Source organism: Cervus elaphus, chromosome 2 (genome assembly GCF_910594005.1).
Source record: "Cervus elaphus chromosome 2, mCerEla1.1, whole genome shotgun sequence".
Lineage (NCBI taxonomy): Eukaryota > Metazoa > Chordata > Mammalia > Artiodactyla > Cervidae > Cervus > Cervus elaphus.
Genome location: NC_057816.1, coordinates 32,424,556 through 32,447,467, shown reverse-complemented (window position 1 = coordinate 32,447,467; position 22,912 = coordinate 32,424,556). Strand labels below are relative to the sequence as shown.

General features: G+C 37.4%; 1 protein-coding gene across 3 annotated transcripts in view; it reads left to right on the top strand.

Annotated features, from left to right (window-relative positions):
* The window catches only part of NARS2 (asparaginyl-tRNA synthetase 2, mitochondrial), a 127,997-nt gene extending 110,907 nt beyond the window's left edge, over nt 1–17,090 (top strand). For 2 of the 3 annotated variants that reach the window (XM_043875624.1, XM_043875617.1), the window contains 5 exons: nt 999–1,065; nt 2,530–2,667; nt 10,809–10,906; nt 12,920–12,946; nt 16,266–17,090. In XM_043875624.1, coding sequence (XP_043731559.1) covers nt 999–1,065; nt 2,530–2,667; nt 10,809–10,906; nt 12,920–12,946; nt 16,266–16,410 — 475 coding nt within the window. In that variant the 3' untranslated portion in view covers nt 16,411–17,090. Of the gene's footprint in view, nt 1–998; nt 1,066–2,529; nt 2,668–10,808; nt 10,907–12,919; nt 12,947–13,022; nt 13,064–16,265 lie in introns of all 3 variants that reach the window. The other variant, XM_043875631.1, reaches the window with a different exon arrangement.
* The last annotated feature ends 5,822 nt before the right edge of the window (nt 17,091–22,912 follow it).

Below are 22,912 nucleotides of genomic sequence, written 5' to 3'. Positions count from 1 at the left end.
AATGTATTATTAATCCCTTACCATGGTCTGAAGGAGTTCGTAGGATCTGACCCCTCATTACCTTTCCCATCTAATTTCCTGGCATTCTTCCCCTTATTCAATATGCTGTAGTCACATTGGCTTTTGTTGTTGTTGTTCCTTGAATAAGCCAAACTGTTCCTCACTGCAGGTTTTTGTACTCACTGTTCCCTTTGCCTGGAATACTCTCCCTTAGATATTTATATGGCTCATTTCCTTACTTCATTCAGGATTCTGTTCAAATGTCACCAATTCAGCAAGGCCTTTCTTGACCATCTTATCTAAAATAGTACACCAAATACCCCCTTTTTACCTTGTTTATCTTCATAGCACCAGTAGCTCCCTGGCATTATATTATTTTTGTTTATTATCTTTCTATACACACATACACACCCTCTTTTTGTCTTGCTTTGTTTATTTCATAGCACCAGTAGCTCCCTGGCATTTTATTATTTTGGTTTATTTATCTTTCTACACACACACACAGACACACACACACTGCATAAAGGCAAGGTCTTTGTTTTTCTTTACTGGATCTCCAGTGCCTGGAATGATGCCTCGAACATGGAAAGTGCTCAGTATATGTTGGGTGAATGAATGATAGCTCTCAGGAGAGCTTTCCTCTTTCAGTCTCAGTATTTCACACCTTTTCATGCATTAGCATAACATGAATTCAGAGAAAATCTTTACTTTCTTGAGTGACTAGCGTCTTTGTGTACACTACAAGTGGATCGGGGTGTGATTATCGAATGGCCATGTCTCTTCACACTGCTCACACTCTCATAAGATTAAATCAGCCATAATTCCTGATTATCAATAATCATTTTTTCTAATCATTCCTGATAACCCAGCAATCATTTGATACTCATGTGTGATCTGAAAGACAGTATGAAAATAAGCCTTTTACAGTTTTCAGATGCACTAATTAACAACAGCCCATTGTATAGACCTTTTTCTGATTTTACCCCTTTTCTCTCCAGCATTTCTTATACTGAGGCAGTGGAGATCTTAAAGCAGGCATCCCAGAACTTCACCTTCACTCCAGAGGTAGGATATATATATGAAAATTTCTTTCTCATATTTATCTGATTTCATTAAGAATCCTTTAAAATAACCTTATTTCTCTTATTAGCAATATGCAGTATTTCATATATGTACATTGGGTTTTTTTGATGTTTGCCCAACCTTGTCAACATATATAGACTGAAAAATTGTTTTGAAGTAGAATCATACCATTTGGACTAGCGGTGACAAAAGCAGTTATAGAGAAGTTTCCCAAGTTTAAAGATGAAATTCCTTAGAAATATCATAGAATATAGAATAGAATATCAGTGTAGCAATCAACTAGTTCAGTGTTTCTCAAAGTATTTTCTGAATGATGTTATCAGTTGACAAAAGAGGTCATGTGATCAAATAAGTTTAGGCAACACATTAAACAGATTTCTTTTTCTTTTGAACTTTATAGAGGCTTCTAATTTGTGATCCACTTTAAAGAACACTGAGTTTTGTGTTTTTGCTTTTTCCCGGAACTCCCTTCTTTTATTGGCAAGGATATCGGTCTAGAAAGACAGCATGATCTAGTGACCATGCACATAGTGCTGGAGGCGAGTCTCCTCATTTCTCTGCCACTGCTTCTTTCCTGTAATTAAGATACTGCCAGACAAGTGGGACTAATAAGATAACGTTAAGAATATAATACCTTTGTCTTCAAACTACTACTTATACCAGTTCTATTCCCAGTTAGATGTTCTCTTAAGTTAGGTTAGATGTTAGATGTTAGGTTAGATTTTCTCTTAAGTTATGAGTGTCCTGTGATTATTATATTTATAATCAATTGATTTCTTTGTATAATTTTTTTTATTTTATTTGTCTTCTACCCTAGAAGCTTCATGAAGTTAGGGGTTTTGTTTTCCTTACCACTGTTTCTAGTACCTAGATGGTACTTGGGGTTTAATAGGCACATTAGTGTCTGGTGAATAAATAGATGAACAGTGTTATTAAATATTCATCAAAGAGCACCTGATATATTAGTTGACTCTTTTATCAAAAAAAAAAAAAAACATCACTAGGAGAAGCCAGCTAGCCAAAGATAGACTGAGTATTAGAAATATTATCTCTCATCATTTAATTTCCTGAAACTTAGGAACAGTAACTGTAGAAGCATCTCTGGCCAATATTAATAAAAATTACGATTCTGAATCAGCTTTTATGCACCGTGGAAAGCGTACTGTGTCTTCCTATTTGTCTGCTAAATGCTGCTCCCTCAGATGGGGCACAGAAAGCACAGTGTTCATCTACTAGTTCTAGCTTTCATCTTTCCAGGCTTTTGAATGTTCTGTTCACACATCTCTCTCTAGTTTCGCTATCTGTGTAACCTCAGCACACAGTTCCACGCGTCCCTGATCCTCAGGGAAAAGAAGCCCTTGGCACTGATACAGGTTATTTTTAGGTCCTGCATTGTATATTTCAGCTCTGACTTCTCCTTTGGTAATTTCTTTTTTCTCATTACAGTGGGGTACTGATCTACACACTGAGCATGAAAAATACCTGGTGAAGCACTGTGGCGACATACCAGTCTTTGTCATTAATTATCCACTAGCACTCAAGCCGTTCTACATGAGGGATAATGAAGATGGCCCTCAACATACAGTAAGTAGGGACACTAAATAAATCGGGGTTAGTCATCTCAGAGTCTGAGGTTTTCCCCTTGATTTCATTTGATTTATCCTTTGGCATATTGTCTTAAATTATATCGTTCACTCTTTATATCTCTTAAAATGATAATGTTTCTCACAGGCACCTTTAAAAATGTGTTTCCAAAGAAGATCCCAGTGTTCTGTAAGCACACTCCCTCATTTCTGTCGTAGGGTATCCTCAGTTAAGCAGATGCAAATGTAGATGTGTTTTGTTTTGTATTTTTAAATTACTGAGAGCCCTAGAGCAGTGTATAGCAATATGCCCAGTCTCCTATCAAATTAAATACTGATTAGGAGACCACATGCGGTAGGGGGAGATGATGGGAGTGCCATTATCAGACAAAGGAAGAGCTAGCTTGGTGTAGCAGGCAGCTTAGAGTACTTTGACTATCAAATAGAAGTAGCGAGGGGAGGGCTGTGGAGGGGCAAAGAGGTCTGGGTGCATTCTCCTCTTGGTTGGTCCTCTTCTGACCATCTCTCTTCCATCATCTTGTCTCTGTCTGTCCTCTTTAGCTCTTCTTGTCCTCTGTTCTTTCTTTTCCCTCAACTACAGTTGGCTTTTATACTTCTGGTATTTTCCTTTTTTTCTCTTTTTTTGTCTCTTCTCTCTTTCACAAAATTGGCAGTAACATAAAATAAGAATATTTTTTACTCTTTAAATATGTATTGAAAGTTATTTAATATCATTAAGTATAAAAAACTATGAGACAAATATGTTTATCTCAGAAAAGGTCCCAAATGCAAACTTTTCTGTCTTGTACTTTTCACTTGTTTTTAGATAAATACCAGTAGGAAAATGTAGATCAGGACCCCCTAATAAATAAAATTACCTCATCTTAGGTATACAAGGTTATCTGTTTGAATGTCTTTCCTGTCTTCACTCATATTACAGCATTCCTAAAACAGTATTAGCCACCAATTAGTATGAATCAAATACTATCATGTCATCTCTTAAGTCACAAATCACAAAACAACCTTGCCAAGAAACTCGTTGTTTTTCCAGTTTTACATGTAGAAAAGTGAGGTGCAAAAAGACCAGTTGCATTTCTCAAGGCTCCATGGATAGTAAGTGGTAGAGTTCTTATTCAAACCTGATTCCCTCTGGCTCTGAAGTCTGTGTTCTTCTCCACTTTATTACACTGCCTCAGAAGTCACAAATATAAAATTACACATTAGCCACTGATTTTACACATCCCTACATTTTGCCAGCATTATGCAAATGCAGTAATGCAGTAAGCAACACAGTTGATTTTTTATTCTGATTTTCCCTTCTCCCTACCAAGCCTCTGGTATAATCAGTTATGAGAGATGAATAGGCCCACAGGTTGGCAGCAAAAAAAGTGAGAGTGGCTAGGGAGTGGATTATCCAATTGCAGGCTGTCTGTTCAGTGTTGAGCTTACATCACAAAAAACAGAAATGTGTCTGTATCTCTTGGCTTTTTTTTATCGCTCCACCCTATCCCACCTCTCTCCTCCAGCACACACACACACTGTGTATTCCTCCCATAATTTCCCTCAGTAGAGCACTTTTCAGTCATTCAGTTTTGCACTCATAAATACTCTGCTTAAGGTTTTCTGCTCTGTGATGACTTCCCTAGCTTACCCAGTCACCCTGAGCCTGCCTTTCTGGATTTCTATGGCATTTAAAGGATCAGTAAAACTAATTAGTGGCATTGTGTCTATTTTTTGTAGTCTCTATATAAATTTTCCTTTCTCAAATGAAAATCTTCTTCAGGATGGTGAATGTTTCGTAACCACCATAGTATATATTATCATTCATTTGTCCGCCCTCTAATGTGATTTATATTCAGACTACTATCATTCCCTGTAATTGTGCCACTGAAGCTCTGGGAGCAGTAATAATTGTCATGTTATTAAGCCTAGCAGACTTTTTTAAAAAGTCTTTTACTTCACCTCTCAGCATTATTCAGCACTATTTAGGACTTTCTTCTACTTAAAACTTCTTCCCCCTTTGACTTCCGTGATAGCATTATCCTAGTTTTCTCCCTTTCTTAGTGGATTATTCTTTCTCAGTCTCCTTTTCAGGTTCATCCTCTTTCACTAGATGCTGGAATTCCTCATGCCTCCATCCTTTTCTCCCCAGGTCTTCTTTTCTCTCCCCAGATGATTTCATCTTTACCCACAACTCACTGTGTATTTTCACACAACTCAGAAATTCATGTCTTGAATCCAGACTTCTCCTGTGAGCCCTGGACTTGTCTTACTACCATTTACACATCGTAAAACCATCTCAAACTTAACATACCCCAAACTGAACCTATGATTTCACTTCTTCTCCCTTTCTCCCACAAAGTTTGATTTTCTTTGAAAATTCAGTGTTCATCTAATTGTGCAAGCCAGAGTCCTGAGTCATCTTTGAAATGTTCTCCTCTCTCACTTCACATATTGAAACTGTTACCAAGTTCTGCCATTTCTATACTCCTAAATAAATCTCTAATCCATCTACTTCTCTTTATTTCCACTTTTACATTTCTGGATTAACATACCATCATATCTTGCCAGGACTACTTCAGTAGCCTCCTAACCAGTCTTCTGCCTGCATCCATTCTTGCCTCCTCTGAGTTCATTCTCCCCATTTCAGCGTGAACTTTTAGAAAATGTAAATCTGGTCATGTTCTCTTACTTCTAAAAACCATTCGGTGGCTTCCCACTGCTCTTACACCAAAAGTCAAGGTTCTTTATTTGGCCTACAGCCTCAATATATTCTGGCTGCTTCCATCTCATGTGTTCTGATAGGCAGGCAGGACTTTCCTTCATCACAGGGTCTTTGCGCATAGTGGTCCCTAAATTAAGAACAACCTTCTTCAGCTAAGTCATTTTACTTATTCTTAGATCTCTTCTCAGTAATCATTTCTGCAGAGAAACCTTCCTTGATCCTCTCTTCTGAGTCAGGGATGCACTAAACTACAGTGTACCACTTTAATTTTCAAACCTGGAGTTACTAACCTAATCCATCTTATTTCTTAACACAGTTGTATTTTTACATTTATTTGTATAACTATTTATTTAGTGACACTTTTCTCTATGCCAAAGGACTTGAGGACCTTTTTTTTTCACTTATGAGTGTATCCTGTTGCCTAGCATAATGCCTGGGACATAGCAGGCACCTGGTATCTATTTGGTGATGGACTTCCCAGGTGGCTCAGTGGTAAAGAATCTGCCTGCCAGTGCAGGAGACGCAAGAGACACTGGTTTGATCCCTGGTTTGGGAAGATCCCCTGGCGTAGGAAATGGCAACCTGCTCCAGTATTCTTGCCTGGAAAATCCATGGACAGAGGAGCCTGGCGGGCTACAGTCCTTGGGGTTGCAAGGAGTTGGACAGGACTCAGCGTGCGCACATACAACACACAGACACAGACATACACACAGACACACAGACACACACATACGGTTGGAAGATGGATGAATTGAGCCCAGCACAGTCTGGGACAAATAGTGAGTGAGTTGATTTGCTAAGGAAGTTCCTGGGAAGCTAACGAGCAGCTTTTACTCTAAATTTTGTTTGAATGTTGGCTCCATGGAATAAGAATGTCCCGAGGCTTTAGAATCAGGCACCCTTGGTTCAGGTCTCAGGTCTTTGTGTTATAAACTGTGTGATCTTAGATAAGCCATTTAATTTCTTTGAGTTTTATTTTTCCATCTGTAAAAATTAGATGATAATATTTTCCAGAATTATGAGGATTGAATTAATTCATAATTAATAATATATGAAAAATGCATAACACAGTATTTGGGATGGTAGGTAGTCAGTAAGTGTGAAGTCCTCTTTCTTTCTAAATTTTGATTAAGTCTTTATTGTGTTAAAGCACAGTATTGTTAAAATGTATGTATGTGGGGGTGGGAGCAGGGTGTTGCCTTATCATTAAATGCCATTACATAAGATTCTTTAAAAGGCAATTCTCTCATAGACTACAGTCACAGTTACTTTTAGAAGTACCAGGAGGCCTTCATTATGAAAGGTCTCTCTATTAATGTGATCTCACAGCCTGAAACCTGAAAGTATTATAATAAACTTTCATGTACTTTTGTAATTTATGCAGTGCTATAGCTTCTCAGAGCTAATTATTAAAATATAACTTACTTAATTTACTGATATATACAACATTGATTTATTAGCGACCTAGATTTCTTTTCAGCTCACTTAAACAACGTGTCTGCTTCCATCCCTACTTTATTTTTTTCAATGGTGAGTGAACAGGCTTTGGGTCAGCTAACTGAATTCTGTGTTTCTTTTAGTAGGGATGCAATAACAGATTATGAGCAGGGTTGCAAGAGCTTCTGCAAAGGGTGAATGCAATCTAAAAACATTGAAACAGGTGTGTCTCACAGTTGCCTTCTCTGGGAAGTCAAGAGAGAATGTAGGAGAATGTTTAACCTATGCTTATAACATTTGGCCAGAGGTAATGAGTAACAATATGATATATTTTTACAGTTATAGTTTCTTTTTCTTTCTTTCTTCCCCTCACCCTCTCCAAAAAATAATACTATTAATAGTGATATGCACAATTGTTATAGTGAAAAGTACATTGGACTAAGAAGTTACTAGTGCTTTCTTGAAAGCCAGCTCTCTTACTAATTATTTGTATGGCCTAGTTATTTGTATGGCCTTAGGCATGTCTTTCCATTCTCTGAGCCTCAGCTGCTCCTGCCATAAAAATCAGAGAATTGTACTGGATGACCTACAGTGTACTAACCAGCTCTAAAGTTTTCTGATTTCGGATAGCCTAAGTTTTTGCTCATTTGAATATATAAGAATAACTTATAAATGACCAAACATATTTTGATCATTTGAAAGGGACAGATTGTGCGTCTAAATGAAGTGAATCCAAGCAAACATGCAAAATGTCCCATGCTGTGAATTTGAGTCCTAAGCAATTCCTCCAAAGGCTGGTGGCAAATATTCAGCTAGGGTATTGGTTTCACAGAGAATAATGTCCATTCATTCCATTCAGCCATGTGTGATTAGGACAAATAACTGCCCAGCAGTCCCTGATAAGATGCCAGGATCACTGAGTAGTATTCTAATTTTAAAAGTTGTATCAGTGTTGTTTACTAAATCATAAAATTTTAAACATTGGCTATGTACACTCAATAGAGTACATATTGTGAGGTCATCTTGGAAGGAAGAATACTCAACCAAGGGGTGGTGGTGGTGGTTCCGTCGCTAAGTCGTTTGCGACTCTTTGCGACTCCATGGACTGCATCACACCAGGCTTCCCTGTCCTTCACTATCTCCTTGAGTTTGCTCAAACTCATGTCCATTGAGTCAGTGATGCCATCCAACCATCTCATCTTCTGTCATCCCCTTCTCCTCCTGCCCCCAATCTTTCCCAGCATCAGGGTCTTTTCCAATGAGTCAGCTCTTCACATCAGGTGGCCAAAGTATTGGAGCTTCATCATCAGTCTTTCTAGTGAATATCCAGGATTGATTTTCTTTAGGATTGACTGGTTTGATCTCCTTGCTGTCCAAGGGACTCTCAAGAGTCTTCTCCAGTACCACAATTCGAAAGCATCAGTTCTTTGGCGCTTAGCCTTCTTTATGATCCAACTCTCATATTTGACATGACTACTAGAAGAATCATAACTTTGACTATACAGACCTTTGTCGGCAAAGTGATGTCTCTGCTTTGTAATACGGTGTCTAGATTTGTCATAGCTTTCCTTCCAAGGAGGGCTTCCCTGGTAGCTCAGGTGGTAAAGAGTCCACCTGCAGTGCAGGAGACCCTGGTTGATTCCTGGGTCAGGAAGGTCCCCTGGAGAAGGGAATGGCTACCCACTCCAGTATTCTGGTCTGGAGAATTCCATGGACTGTATAGTCCATGGGGTCTCAAAGAATCCCGAACACAACTGAGAGACTTTCACTTTCACCTCTCCTTCCAAGGAGCAAGCATCTTTTAATTTCATGGCTGCAGTCACCATCTGCAGTGATTTTGGAACCCAAGAAAATAAAGTCTGTCACTGTTTCCTTTTTTTCCCCATCTGCTTGCCATGAAGTGATGGGACTGGATGCCATGATCTTAGTTTTTTGAAGGTTGAGTTTTAAGCCAGCTTTTTCACTCTCTTCTTTTGCCTTCATCAAGAGGTGCTTTAGTTCCTCTTCACTTTCTGCCACTAGAGTGGTATCATCTGCATATCTGAGTTTGTTGATAATTCTCCCAGCAATCTTGATTCCAGCTTGTGATTCATCGCCTGGCATTTTGCATGATGAACTCTGCTTAAAAGTTAAATAAACATGGTGACATTTTATAGCCTTAACATACTCCTTTCTCAATTTGGAACCAGTCCATTGTTCCATGTCTGGTTCTAACTACTGCTTCTTGACCTGTATATAAGTTTCTTAGGAGGCAAGTAAGATGGTCTAGTATTCCCATCTCTTTAAGAATTTTTCACAGTTTTTTGTGATCCACACAGTCAAAGGCTTTAGCGTAGTCAACGAAGCAGAAGTAATGTTTTTCTGGAACTCTGTTGCTTTTTCTAAATCCAGCTTATACATCTGGAAGTTCTCAGTTCATGTACTATTGAAGCCTAGCTTGAAGGATTTTGAGCATTACCTTGCTTGCATGTGAGTAACAATAAAGTAAGGCAAATTTAAGAAAAGAGTTTATAATATAAGGTACATTTAAAGATTAGATGTTTTATGTATTATTAAATGTGTTCTATGGATTCCTAATTTTTATTGGTAAATTAAATCTTTCTGAGTTTTGTGCCTTCTTATTACTGGCCATATAAATGTCTACCTGAAAAAAAAAAAAAAATGTCTACCTGGTACCTCTTTGTCCTCCCCCTCCCCCACTTGCAAAAAAGAATTGCCAAGTCACAAAATAATATAGATAGCAAATAAACATCCTCAAAAATGTAAATATTACTAGTAAGTGAAGAAATACAAGTTAAAATATCAAGCCACCATTTTACCCTATTACAATTTTTTTGTTGTTCTGTTACAAAAGTATAACACCTTTCTTGTAGAAAATAAGAAAATAGGAATAAGAGAAAAGAAATCATAGCAACACAGTTTACACCTCATTATGTATTATAGATGTCAGTCTTTTTTCTTCCATGTCTAAAATTTATCTGATGGTCTCCTCTTGATGTACACTTGAATTTTTTGTTACTGTAAGCAATACTGTAGTAAATATTCTGTGTGTTGAATTTTTTTTCTTTTTTTTTGCATCTCTGATTATTTTGTTGGAACTAGTTCCTAGAACTCCTATTGCTGAGTCAAAGCAAATTGCACTTTTAAAGCTTTTGATTATCTTTTGCCCAGTTGCTGACCAGAAAGGTTGTATCAGAGGTATGAGAGTATTAGTTTATGCATTCTCTAATCCATATTTGTTTATATTGTTTATCTCTACCATTTTGATAACACCAAAGTGTTATCTCTTTGTTTTAATTTGATTAACAATCAGAGCATATTTTACATGTACTAACATACTTCAAATTAAAGAAAAACATCATTGCCACATTATTTATGAAAGACACACACACACCCTGAATATTCAACAGAAAGCTATTAAATAAACTATACTTCTAAACAGTAAACTGTGCAGCTATTAAAACATTAAGTATGTGAAGTATTTTTACTAACATAGGAAAATATTTATTGTATTATGTTGGCTAATATAATGAGAATGGTAAATTTTATATGTAATTTGATCTCTGTTATACTTTTTAAGCATACAAGGAAAAAACCTGAAAGAAAATCCGCTAACATGTAATTGCTTCTGCATGATGATAGGTGTTTTAAAATATTTTTGTAATTATTAATACTTTCCACATTTTTTATGACTAACATTTACACCACATTTGTGCAGAAAACATATTTTTGTTAAGTATACCACATTAATGGTGCCAGAGGGGGAACTGTCCACCTGCATTTTATATTCTAAAGATAATAATTAAACATTTAGTATTAAAAGAGGGGACATGAACAGCTAACATAAATAAGATTCTGTTTAACTGTAAGCAGTTAAACAGCCAGTCATCAAAATGTTGTAAGTTCCACTTGCTTCAGAAGCTGACCTTGTTGGGATGGTCTGAAAACGGAATGGTGTTTGTGAGTTTTTTCCTTTTCAGGTTGCTGCTGTTGATCTTCTGGTTCCCGGAGTTGGAGAACTCTTTGGAGGAAGCCTCAGAGAGGAACGGTACCATTTCTTAGAACAGCGATTGGCCAGGTACTGGTCAGAACTAGAAAAAATGAAATTTAAAAAATGGGAATGGGACACTCAAAGGCAGTAATGGCAGACTAACAGAATAGTATGTAGGTCTTAGTACCTAACAGACCTGAATCTCAGATTCTGTGTGAACTCAAGCAAGTTGTTACTTAACCTCTCTGAGCTTCTCTTTCTGAAAGCCTAGAGCTGTTATATGAAACACAATGATTTTTTTTTTTTTTTTTTTTGCCCACTACTTGTTTATCTCTCTCCCCATAGAAATAGCTTTTTTAAAAGTTAGTGATAGAAAAAGGAAAGGCAACTAAAGCCCCTTAAAGTTTGTTCTTCCCTTTTCTCTGTGTTTTGGGGGAAAAGGAGTTGTTGGGTTTGGGTGTGTGTGGTTTTAAACTAAATCATGCAGACAGGCTCTGAACCAGGGAAAGGATAAAGATGGAGGAAGAAAGAAACTAAAATTATCTGCTAAGCTAGCATTTAGAATAAGCAGTTTTCCCTTCCTCAGGTTTTCTACTATGTAAGTGTCTTGATTTAAGTATTTGAACAACTTTAACTAACTGTTTGAGACCTGGGAAATGTATCCATAAACACATAGAAAATGTTTTGGAGATGAGAAGTAGGGGAATCATGTTTCTAATTGAACTACCACTCCTGTATGTGCATGGTCTGCCAAAAAACCACAATGACTTCCTAAACTAACCAAGGTTATAAACCTCTGTTTTCCATGGTTTCCACTTTTACTGTGCCAGACTTTTTTTTAAAAAAAGACTTTCCCATGTTGAAGGCGTAATCTTTCTCTCCAGATAATACTAGGTTTCATAGTAACCTGGAAAAGTCTTGATTGTTTGACATGTTTGTTAAATTAGCCATTTGTAAGGCCTTCTCTTCCTAATGGAGAAGTGCTTAAAAAGTTGTTGCTTTTCCAAGATCCCAACTTACAACCCTGTTGAGTAACTTGGTTTTGTAATCCCAGTCATCCGAACTGCTCCGTTTGGTTTAGCATCCAGAAGAAAGGGGATAAATATGTTCTGGGAGGACTTTTTATCAACTAGACTACTAACTCCTTAGTATTTTTATAGTGTTAGGAAGTTCTGGGGAAATTGTGGAATTGAAGTGACAGTAAAACTCCTTAGATGGAAAGAATTTGAAGATTCTCTGGGGTTTTTTTTCAAAGCACAATAAAAATCACACATGGCAAGAAATCTCATCTGTTGAAAGATTAATTGGTCTGTTTTCTGTACTTGCTTCCTTCCTTCAGGAAACCTTTCCTCATAACATTAAATGTTTACCTAATACCTGATAATATCCAAATGTATCTTTCCTAATTAAGTGGATATATGTGTTTCCCTATCTCCGGGATCTGTCTTTGACTTCTATCATGTTTTTCATATTTTTGCATATTTGAATTTTTCATAATCCTGATCACTTTGAGATACGCCATGGTCCCAAATACTTTTAAGGGCTGAAATTAATTTTAATGAGTACTAAGAACTTCAAATTTTATTAACATTTCTCAAATTGGCAAAAAAACAATTTGCAACCATATTATGAAGCAGCCTCAGAATCTATATTATTATTTAGTATTTTTAGTATTATTTAGTATTTTTAACTATTTTAATATTACGGAAAGAAAATTGTGTCTGTACATCCCTTGTCTGGGTGTGCCTTTAGACATCATTACGAAGTAGTAATAGTGGTTTTCTTATGTCACAGGACAATAAATTTATCTCAAATGAACCCTCTCTCTTGGGCTCTGGACCATGCTTTCTTTCCATAGCATTTGTCATTTGATAATATTAAACTGTTAGTTTTCCTAATATTGGTTTTCTTACCTTTCTTACTACCTAATAAAGGTGCAGCTCCTCAACTGTATTGTATATTATTATTTAAGAGCGCAGGTTTTGGTATTTACTTCTTTATAAAGAGCACTTTGCACATAACCCAGAATAAATGTCTGGTGGTTAGTATATTGATCTTATTGTCATTCTCTGAAAGAATTTTCTTATTTTCATTTTACAGATTAGGACTGACAGAAGCCTACCAATGGTAAGAACATGACCCCTGATAACTCTTGTTCTGGTTCTGGATCTGAGCGTTACATAGTTTTCACTTATATTTCCAGGGTGCTATAGAAGAGGATTAAAACAATGAACAGGTTCTGAGGTTAGTTATTCCCTTTGAATCTCTGAAAAGTAGTAATAATAATGTCTGTCATTTATTTATTACCAATTGTGTGCCAGATAATAATGTTAAAATTTTGATGGATATTGTTTTGTGTAATCATCACAATACCCCCTGAGTTAGGTGCCATTCTTAATCCCTTTTTATTATCCTTCCAGGCCTGGGACCTGGAGATGTTAACTATCTTCATCAAGAGCACACAGAAGCGTAGAACTGGGACCTTGTTCTTAACCATTATGCTTCACTTTCTCCATGTGTGAAATTAGGGGCTTGAGCTAAGTGATCCCTGGGGTCCCACCAACTGTAGGTGCTCCACCACCTAAGCTGCTTAGGGAAGATCATCCTTCTGCAGTCCCAGATTGTTCTGGTGTTCTTTCCGCAGATCCCTTCTTCAAGTACTTTTCAGTATATGCAGCTTATTTATTTATTCATATTTCTGTAATAAAAGACTTTCAGGATCTTGTATAATAGTATCAACCATATTATTAACTCTTTTGCTGTCCTCAGCAGAGGGAAAGGTCAAATTACACACTTGCCTTTTGGTAATGGAACTAGATTTCAGAGATGCAAAAAGCCTGAAATTGGGTTCAAGTAATGTCCCTTGATTGCTGTATTTATCAGTAATGAACTTAGGCATATTTAATCTCTCTGAGCCTTGGTTTTCTTGGTTATAAAATGGAATGGTAATATCTACTTCACAGGATTTTTGTGAGGATGAAATGAAGCAATGTAAGTTAAGTGTCTACACAGAGTAAAAGTTTAGTTTAATTTCCTTCCGCCTTTCCTCCTTTAGTTCTGAGTTGCTACTAGGTTGATGAACCTGATTGTCACGCTTACGCATTTTACCTCAATTTATTTTCTGTCTACAAGATGTTATTCATAGTATATAAAAACTACCTACATATATATATATATATATATATATATATATATATAAAGCTAGATATATCTTAATCATTGGTTTAGACTTTTTCTGGTCTTTATTAATCTTTTCAATACTACTCTTTTCCCAACTAAAGTTTTCAAATTCTTAACATCTCTAAATATAAGTATTTATTATTTTAAGAGACAACAGGCCCAAAATGAAGTCACTTGTGCTAAGCTCACATCCCCAAACTGAGACTTAATACCTGATTTCATTATAATTTCAACATCTCCCAGAGGTGGAATCTTGAACCAGAGAGTCTAGAATTACCTGGTCAACACTAGTGAGGTCATCTGCCTGATGGACACCTGTCATCTCCTAAAGGAAGATGACCTTGCCTGAAACCACTCACTCTTTGCTACTAACTTCCTTGTCCTGCCCCCTTCTGCCTAAAATCATTTTGTAGAGCTCTTCAGAGTTCTTTTCTGTTGCTAGGTGGGATCCTGCCTGATTGATGAATCATAGAATAAAGACTTTTAAAGTTTACTCATTGAATTTTATTTTTTAACAGCTGGAATCTGCTTCCTTTTATATGGTAATCATGGTATCTTAAAGGTAGAAATGACTTTAAAAATCTTCAAGTCTGTGATCTCTGCTAGTGTTCTACCACACTGAATGTGTAGCTACCCCAGGTGTCTAAGAATTTTTTCACTTCCCGTTTCTACATGCCCCATGCAAATGAAATCTGTAACTAGTTCCACAGTTTTTTACCATCTCTTCTATAGAACCAATATAGCAACAATCAAACAAATACAGGTTCTTTTGAAAACTTATTTTTAGACGTAAATCTTTCCATCTATCAAAGCAAAGGCAAGAAAAATACTACAGGCAGACTGCTTCTTCTGAATTCAGTTTCCAGGAATTTATGCCAGTGTTCTGACATCTGTGTATGAGAAATTTAAAGCCAGCTAAAGCTGGATACTGGACTTTTAGCAGCCAGCTCAGATCCTGCAGGTGTTTGTGGCAGGTGGTATGATATGCCTTTCATCTCATTTTCTCACTAAATCAAAGTATGTTCTGCCTCCATGCCTTATAAAGTTAGTTAATTTAGCTACCAAACATTTCAGTTACTCAAGACTGTGTTCCTTCCATCATTCCTGATCATGCTTACTAATCTCAGGTTTTATCCTAGATAACTTCTTTCTTATTGATGTCTCACTTGGTTGTAACTCACCTAGTTGTAGTTTGTTTTTTATTTTAGAAAGAGAAGTACTTAATTAGCTAAAATACCAATACATGTAGTCATTGTTATTAATAGTGGGGGAATAGGTTATAGTCTTTATTCTTAAAGAGCCAAATGACTGCCAGCTGTGGTCTTTAAGTTTTATGCTGTATGTTTGTATATTTTACAAGTCATTCAAGAAACTATAAATTTATTTTAATCTGTATTGTATAATTCAGGAATTCCTACCATCAAATGAAATAATTAAAAGAGTTACAGAGTCTTCTTCTTGCTCTTCCTTTCATAAAATAACTGTATTCCGGGCTGATTTATTGGAATCTGAGTTTGAATCCTGAATGTACCATTTTCTAGCATGTAGTCTTAATGTGGGAGTAGAACGTGCATGGATGGACTTCCGAGGCTGTGTAGCCGTTCAGAAAAATGACTCTGGACATCTTCCACCAGGCTTAAAGCAGAGGAGTTGAAGTTTTTCCTCACTGCAGTCCTCAAGAGTATATTATTATGCCTTCAAACAATAACTCTCCACGTAGTAAGCATGTTTCTGGGTAGTTACTGGAGATAAAGGTTGAGTAAGATGCAGTTCCTGCCCTTGATGTAGCTTACAGACTAGTAGGAAGGGAATCTCTTTTTGTAATACATCAGGCAAACTGCTTCACCCTCCTCTATATATTGAACAATATGATTTTGATAAGAAAAAAAGAGCATTATCATTGATATACTAAGAAACAGAAGAGTGTATTTAAAGAAAAATAATACAGTTCTTAGGAATTTCTCTATAGCCTAAGGAGACAAGTTTTCTGTATATAAGTATCCAGTAAACAAAAAATTAGGATCATGTGACCAAAGCCCATGAATGCATGACAGGATTTGCTGCTGTTTCGTCTCTATAATCTTGGACAGATCACTCTAACTCCTCTGTGTCCTTCATCTGTCTGTAAGGTGAAAAGACTGGTCTGCCACAGTGATGTGACAAGCACAAATGACTGCAAGATACTTTTGAAACATAATATTCTATCATAACGTCTGATCTTAAATGAAGCATTTATAGGTAATGATACTCTATTTTTCAAAATCAGGTATCTGGACCTCCGTCGATTTGGATCTGTGCCACATGGAGGTTTTGGGATGGGATTTGAACGCTATCTGCAGTGCATCTTGGGAATTGACAATATCAAGGATGTTATCCCTTTTCCAAGATTTACTCATTCGTGTCTTTTGTAGCTGGAAGACTGACTAAGGAAAACCACCCTGTGCCAGAGGTATTGCACATGAATATGCATATAGGAGAACAAAATTGCAAAAGTTTTCAACATGTAATTGTCATGCCAGAAGATGCCAGAAAAATACACGTGATCATGATTTTCTTAGAAAGTTGAAGGCATTTCTTGGAAACATGAACTCTCAATAGGTATTTATAGCAAATAAAATCTCAAAGCTATTGCATCAACTAAGAAAAAAGAGAAGAAATTGAACTAGATGGTCTCAAAGGTCCCTTCAAACTCTAGGATGGGATGACGTTGTTTACTTTCCTTTGTCTTTAATCGTAGACCACTGCTCTCTATGACCTTTGACAAGAAACTACTGGCTAAAAATAAAATGCTGTTGGACCTTTTCTCCCTTGCCATTTAACTTGTGATAAATTCCCATCTTATTCTCAGTGCTTTACTAAAGAAGAAAATATTCCTTTTTTGAATCTTGAGTTAAGAAAGTTGCTATTGTGAATTGAAATATTTTTCATCAGACTGTGTGAAAAAAATCACATTTAATAACTGTTGATCCTTATGTGTAAAAGCTAATGAGATGTATTAATTGTTCAAACTAATCACTGTCATGTTACAGTTTGTTTGTATTAGATGTTTGTAATGTTTCTGATAATCAATAAAAGAGATTCTTGATACCTATGAAAGAAAAGAAACAGGTTTTTAAATTCCATTTGGCCTTTTCCCATTGAATTTGGAAGAAAGGTATTTTTCATCCACGAGGAGGATATATAGCTAAACCTAAAGGGTGGATAATTTGGAGTCAGAAAGTGATTAGAGAGCATAGTAGAGTGAGAAGATCACTGATTTGGGAGTTTGCGTCCTGACGGTTCTAGCAGGTACATTTATGAGTTTGGATCAGCCACTTACCCTGTATAAACTCAGGTATAATTTTCCTCACAGACTTGATATAGTAATTATATAAAAGTGTGTGTGTGTTTAAAACCATAAAATGCTACCCAGATTTTTTTAATTCTATTTTTAGTCTTCATTGACATACAGGTACATGGACTTATGGCAAATTGTGAACTCAGAATTCATATGCATCAAATAATTGTAAAAAGGCATGCATGCGTGAATGATCTATTTTTCTCAGTCTCATTAGATAACTTATCTTAGGTTATTTCCTAATGAATTTCTGTATGCACTGTATGCACCTAACTCAAAATCAAACGTTTGGAAAGAACTGCAGAACCTAGAGTTGGAAGTCATAGGAGACACTAAGATGTTGTCAGAGTCAAAACTTCTACCTAAAGCAGTGGGATCTGTGTACCTTGGCAACCTCTTGGCAAAGAGCTCAGTACCCCACAAAACAGCTCATTGCATTTCTGAATCTAATTGGTTGCTGTTGCTGAGCTAAAATCTGCTTCCCTGGAAACTTTAATCCTTGGGCTTAGATACCAAGTTTGGGTTGTTGTTGTCTAGTCGATAAGTTGTATCTCTTTTGCAACCCCATGGACTGTAGCCCTCCAGGCTCCTCTGTCCATAGGATTTCCCAGGCAAGAATACTGGAGTGGAATGCCATTTCTTTCTCCAGGGGATCTTCCCAACCCAGGGATTGAACTCACATCTCCAACATCAGCAGGTGGATTTTTTTTTTTTTTTTTACCACTGAGCACCCAGGAAGCCTTGGGACAGCATAAAAGGGACAATTATGGCTTCCATATGCCTTGTTTCAACCATGGGATAGTGAGATAAATTTATTTGTTTAGTCAGCAAATATTATCTGAGCTTAGTCTACATGCCACAAACTGTGCTAGTTGCTAAATAAACAGTAGTGCCCTGACCCTTGCCTTCATGGAATTTACAGTCTGTTAGAGAAGATATTCCAATGATAAGTAAACAAATGTATTGTTTCAAAATGTGACCTATGCTCCAGGGTGGCACTGGTGTTCAAGAACCAGCCCGCCAATGCAAGAGACTAAGAGACATGGGTTCGATCCCTAGGTGGGGAAGAACCCCTGGAGGAGGGCACGGCAACCCACTCAAGTATTCTTGCCTGGAGAATCCCCATGGACAGAGGAGCCTGGTGGGCTATGGTTCATAGGGTCACAAAGAGTCAGATATGACTGAACCAAGTTAGCACACATGCATGCGTAAAAATTATAAAGAATAGGACAATCGTAGATTAGCTTGCTAGAGGAGGCATTTCTGAAAAGATGATATTTAGCCTTAGACCTGGAAGATAAAATAGAGAAACTGTTTTAAAACATTCGTGACGTCAGTTAATTTGATTTGGCATTTAAGTCTTGATACTATATTTTGTGGAGCAAGAATCAAAAATATTCACAGGCCTGAAACCTGGATGCAGTAATAGTTTCCAAGGCTGCTAGGAATCATACCTGCAGTGATTTTTGAGGAACCAGATAGAATTGTGATGGCAATTAACATGATGGCTGGGCATCAAAAAGAACAGTGATAGAATACTGTATGAGAGAAACCCCGGTTTCTGGCCCCAGTGCCACCATTAGCTTCACTGTGGAGCTTTAGGCAAGTAAAATCAGCCTTGTGGCCCCCAGTTATTTCAGCTGCAGAGCTATCGTGTTAAAGTAGGTCAATTCTAAGGATCTGTCTCTTAATCTTCTGTGAATCTATTGGACATAGTCACTAAAAATAATTGATTTAGAGTCTGACTTTTAGATTTTTTTTTTTTTTAAGTACATACTTGGTCTCTGATAACGTATAAGGTCGTTTAACAGTAGACTTAAGTGTGTTCAGTGTGTGTGAATGTGAGGTGGAAAGGGTTCCTTCTCAAGGCATCAAACATATATTCTTCCTTATCTTTTTGAGTCTCCAGGAGTGTATTTCCAAACTGTCACACTTATTCATTCTTTTCTCTCACAGTTGATTACATAATGAGTATCTGGTTGAAGCCAAACATTTGCCACTTATATAACAGCCTAGTTATTTCCCATCTTTGACTCAGTACTTATATTTTATCAATAAGTGAACAAACAGCAAGTACCAATGTCTGACAAGGATGATGAAAAGCTGAAACTAGGGACTTCCCTGGTGGTCCCGTACTTGAGAGATTGTGCTTCCACTCTAGGGAGCACAGGTTCCATCTGTAGTCAGGGAACCAAGATCCCACGTGCCTTGCATGTCTAAAAAATAGGGGGGGAAATGCCAAAACTAAACTGTTGCTTGCAGGCAGCATCAACGGAAAAAAACTTTTAAATGTTAACTTGTCAGCTTATATGTGAATATCCAAATTCTACACAGAAACAGCATTGTATAATTCTGTGTATAATGAACAAAGGTATGGATTTAATAGCTAAGGACGGTCTATTCTCTTATAGGACTTAATCTGTGAGTTAAAAGGTGATCTGAGGGTGTTTATTTTCTCTTGAGTAACCAGTTTCCAATGAGGGAAAAAATCAGATTCTGCTTTTCTAAGATTTCCAAACATTTCCTCAGAATAGTAACTCAAGTAAGAATGTATTCTAAAACTTAGAAATGTTTTTTCCATCATTAATTCCCTTTCTTTTTTCAAATTTTGAAGTAGGTGGAGAAAAATAGTTACTTTCCATCCGCTTATCCTCTTGCCTGGGGAACTTGTGCTATCAATTTTTTTTTTTTTGGTGGGGGGTGGCTATGGTTAGGAGGGTCTGACAAGAACTTAATTGTGTAAGTGATCCATTCCAGATCTAGACAGAGCTCTCCCAGCCTCTGGCCGAGCCCAGAGACTCTGTCACAGAACAGCAAAGGGACTGTTTGACCTTTTGTCCCTCTAAAACAGGATTGGCCAGAAACATCCCTCTACAGTGTTGTACATTTATATTCTTTGTAAATTGAATGTAGACATTCAAGCATGACTGAACAGGCACTGAAGATGCGATTGGTGAGATGGATTAACTCTACACTTCTTTAAATCTCTTACTTCAGATAATTATAGATGAAAGATGCTTATTTGAATTGGATTGCTATTTATTCATGTATTTATTTTAGTAAGTGGTGAGGCAAGAACATAAAAATGCAGAGTTGAAAGACAGATTGGCCTGGATTGAATTGATAAGAAATGTCTGGGGCTTTTTGGCTTCTGATCAATATTTGTATTCAGTCTGCAATCTAAAGTATGTATAATAAAAAAAAAAAAAGAGGTGGGAGTAATATCTGATTGTAGTTCTTCCCAGTTTATATTCCAATTAAAAGATAGAAAAAGCTGGACTTCCCTGGTGGTCCAGTGGTCAAGAATCCTCCTGCCAGTGCAGGGGACCACGGGTTCAGTCCCTGGTCCAAGGAGCTGCACATGCCGCAGGACAGCTGAGCCAGTGCACCACATACACCGAACCCGCTTAGCCCACCCACCGGGCCCACATGCTGCAACTGAGGAGCCCCTGTGCCCTGAGCGTGCAACAAAGGAAGCCACCACAGCGAGAAGCCCCCACCCCACAACTAGAGAGAAGTGTACACAGCAACAAAGACCCAGTGCAGCCAAAAATAAATTACCTATTAAAAAAAAATGGAAAAAGCATTAAGGAAAGAGTGGAAAGCATCCTTAATCACCCTGAGCCAAAATGATTCAGTAGGATTTCTGTAAGATGGGTCTTGTTAGATCGTGGTCAGCACCCCTCCAGAAACTGAGACATTCCACCATTGACAGGGGCCCTAGACTGCCCGTTGGATCAGCTAAGACTCCAGCTGGCTCCCGTAAAGTTTGGTTTGGAATCCAGTGGATTTACAGCCATTATTAATACACTGTGTTGTAGTTTCTGGGGGACCTTTATAAGGAAATCTGGAGTTTAGATGGTTCTTAAACTGCTATTCAAGCAGCTAGTCATTGATTTAACAGTTTATGACTCTTCAACTACATCTTTCAGTTCAGTTCATTTCAGTCGCTCACTTGTGTCTGACTCTTTGTGACCCCAGGGACTGCAGCACACCAGGCTTCCCTGTCCATCACCAACTGCCGGAGCTTACTCAAACTTATGTCCATCACATCGGTGATGCCATCCAACCATCTCATCCTCTGTCATCCCTTTCTCCTCCTGCCTTCAGTCTTTCCCAGCATCAGGGTCTTTTCCAGTGAGTCAGTTCTTTGCATCAGGTGGCCAAAGTACTGGAGTTTCAGCTTCAGCATCAATCCTTCCAGTGAATGTTCAGGGCTGATTTCCTTTAGGATGGACTCGTTGGATTTCGTTGCAGTCCAAGGGACTCTCAAGAGTCTTCTCCAACACCACAGTTCAAAAGCATCAATTCTTCAGCACTCAGCTTTCTTTATATTCCAACTCTCACATCATACATGACTACTGGAAAAACCACAGCTTTGACTTGACAGACCTTTGTTGGTAAAGTAATGTCTCTGCTTTTTAATATGCTGTCGAGGTTGGTTATAACTTTTCTTCCAAGGAGCATGTGTCTTTTAATTTCATGGCTACAGTCACCATCTGCAGTGATTTTACTGTTCATAATTGTTATTAGTAATACGGCTATCATGTGGGCATTGTTCTACAGTTTACTATATTTTTTTTTAACATATCCACAATAGATTATGGACCTCATTCCTTTGTAGCTTACTGTCCCAGAAATTTGTTTGGTTAGATTAGCTTGTTTGTTAATGGAGATTGGTTATTAGGAATTCCTAATAATCCTGGAGAGTAAGACTACAAATAAAGCTCACCACTCTCAGCCCCCAGAGAAACTGAAAGCACAGAACTTTTTATAGTCATCAGCGAATCTTGCATCTTAAGGCCCAGTGCAGAGCACACTAGCCTCTGATTTCCTTGTTCTGTACAGGAAAAAGAAATTTAAGAATGTGATGGAAAATGATGCTTGAGCCCAAATATATTCTAGTAAAGAGAAACATGGAAAATGGAATATAGAGCCCCAGACCCAGCAGTATACTTCAGCTCACTATGTGTTTTCCCTGTTTAATGAGTCTGTGTTTGTATTTTTCCTACCTTTCTCTTAGGATCATCTTAGACTATACATAGGAAGACAGATGAAAGAGCTTTGATAGGAATTATTAATATACTCCCCAGAGTGACCAGCCTTTGATATTTCAAGATGATATTCTGAGAATAGAAACTTGGTGGGCCCTTGAAGCAAAGTTTTGGTTTTTTTTTTCCATGCTATAAATACATATATATATACAGTGAGAACTGTATTTCGCAGAACCTGGTTTTTGTCACGTGCAGAATGTTCTCTGCACACTGGCTCAACAACAACTGCAGGTTTGCTGTTTTCCAGTGATCCCAGATTTGAAAAATCTCTTAGTATATCCCTTCCCCTGTATATAATATATAAATTACTCCCCTCTGTGTTTTTCCAAGTTTCTAATAATTTACCCATTGAACCATCAGTGAGTAAGAACTGTCTATCTTAAGAGATGACTTTAAAAATTTTTATTTATGCATGCATTTTTGGTTGTGCTGGATCTTCATTGCTGTTCAGGCTTTCCTCTAGCCGCAGTGAGTGGGGGCTATTCCCTAGCTGCGGTGTGCGGGCTTCTCATTGCAGCAGCT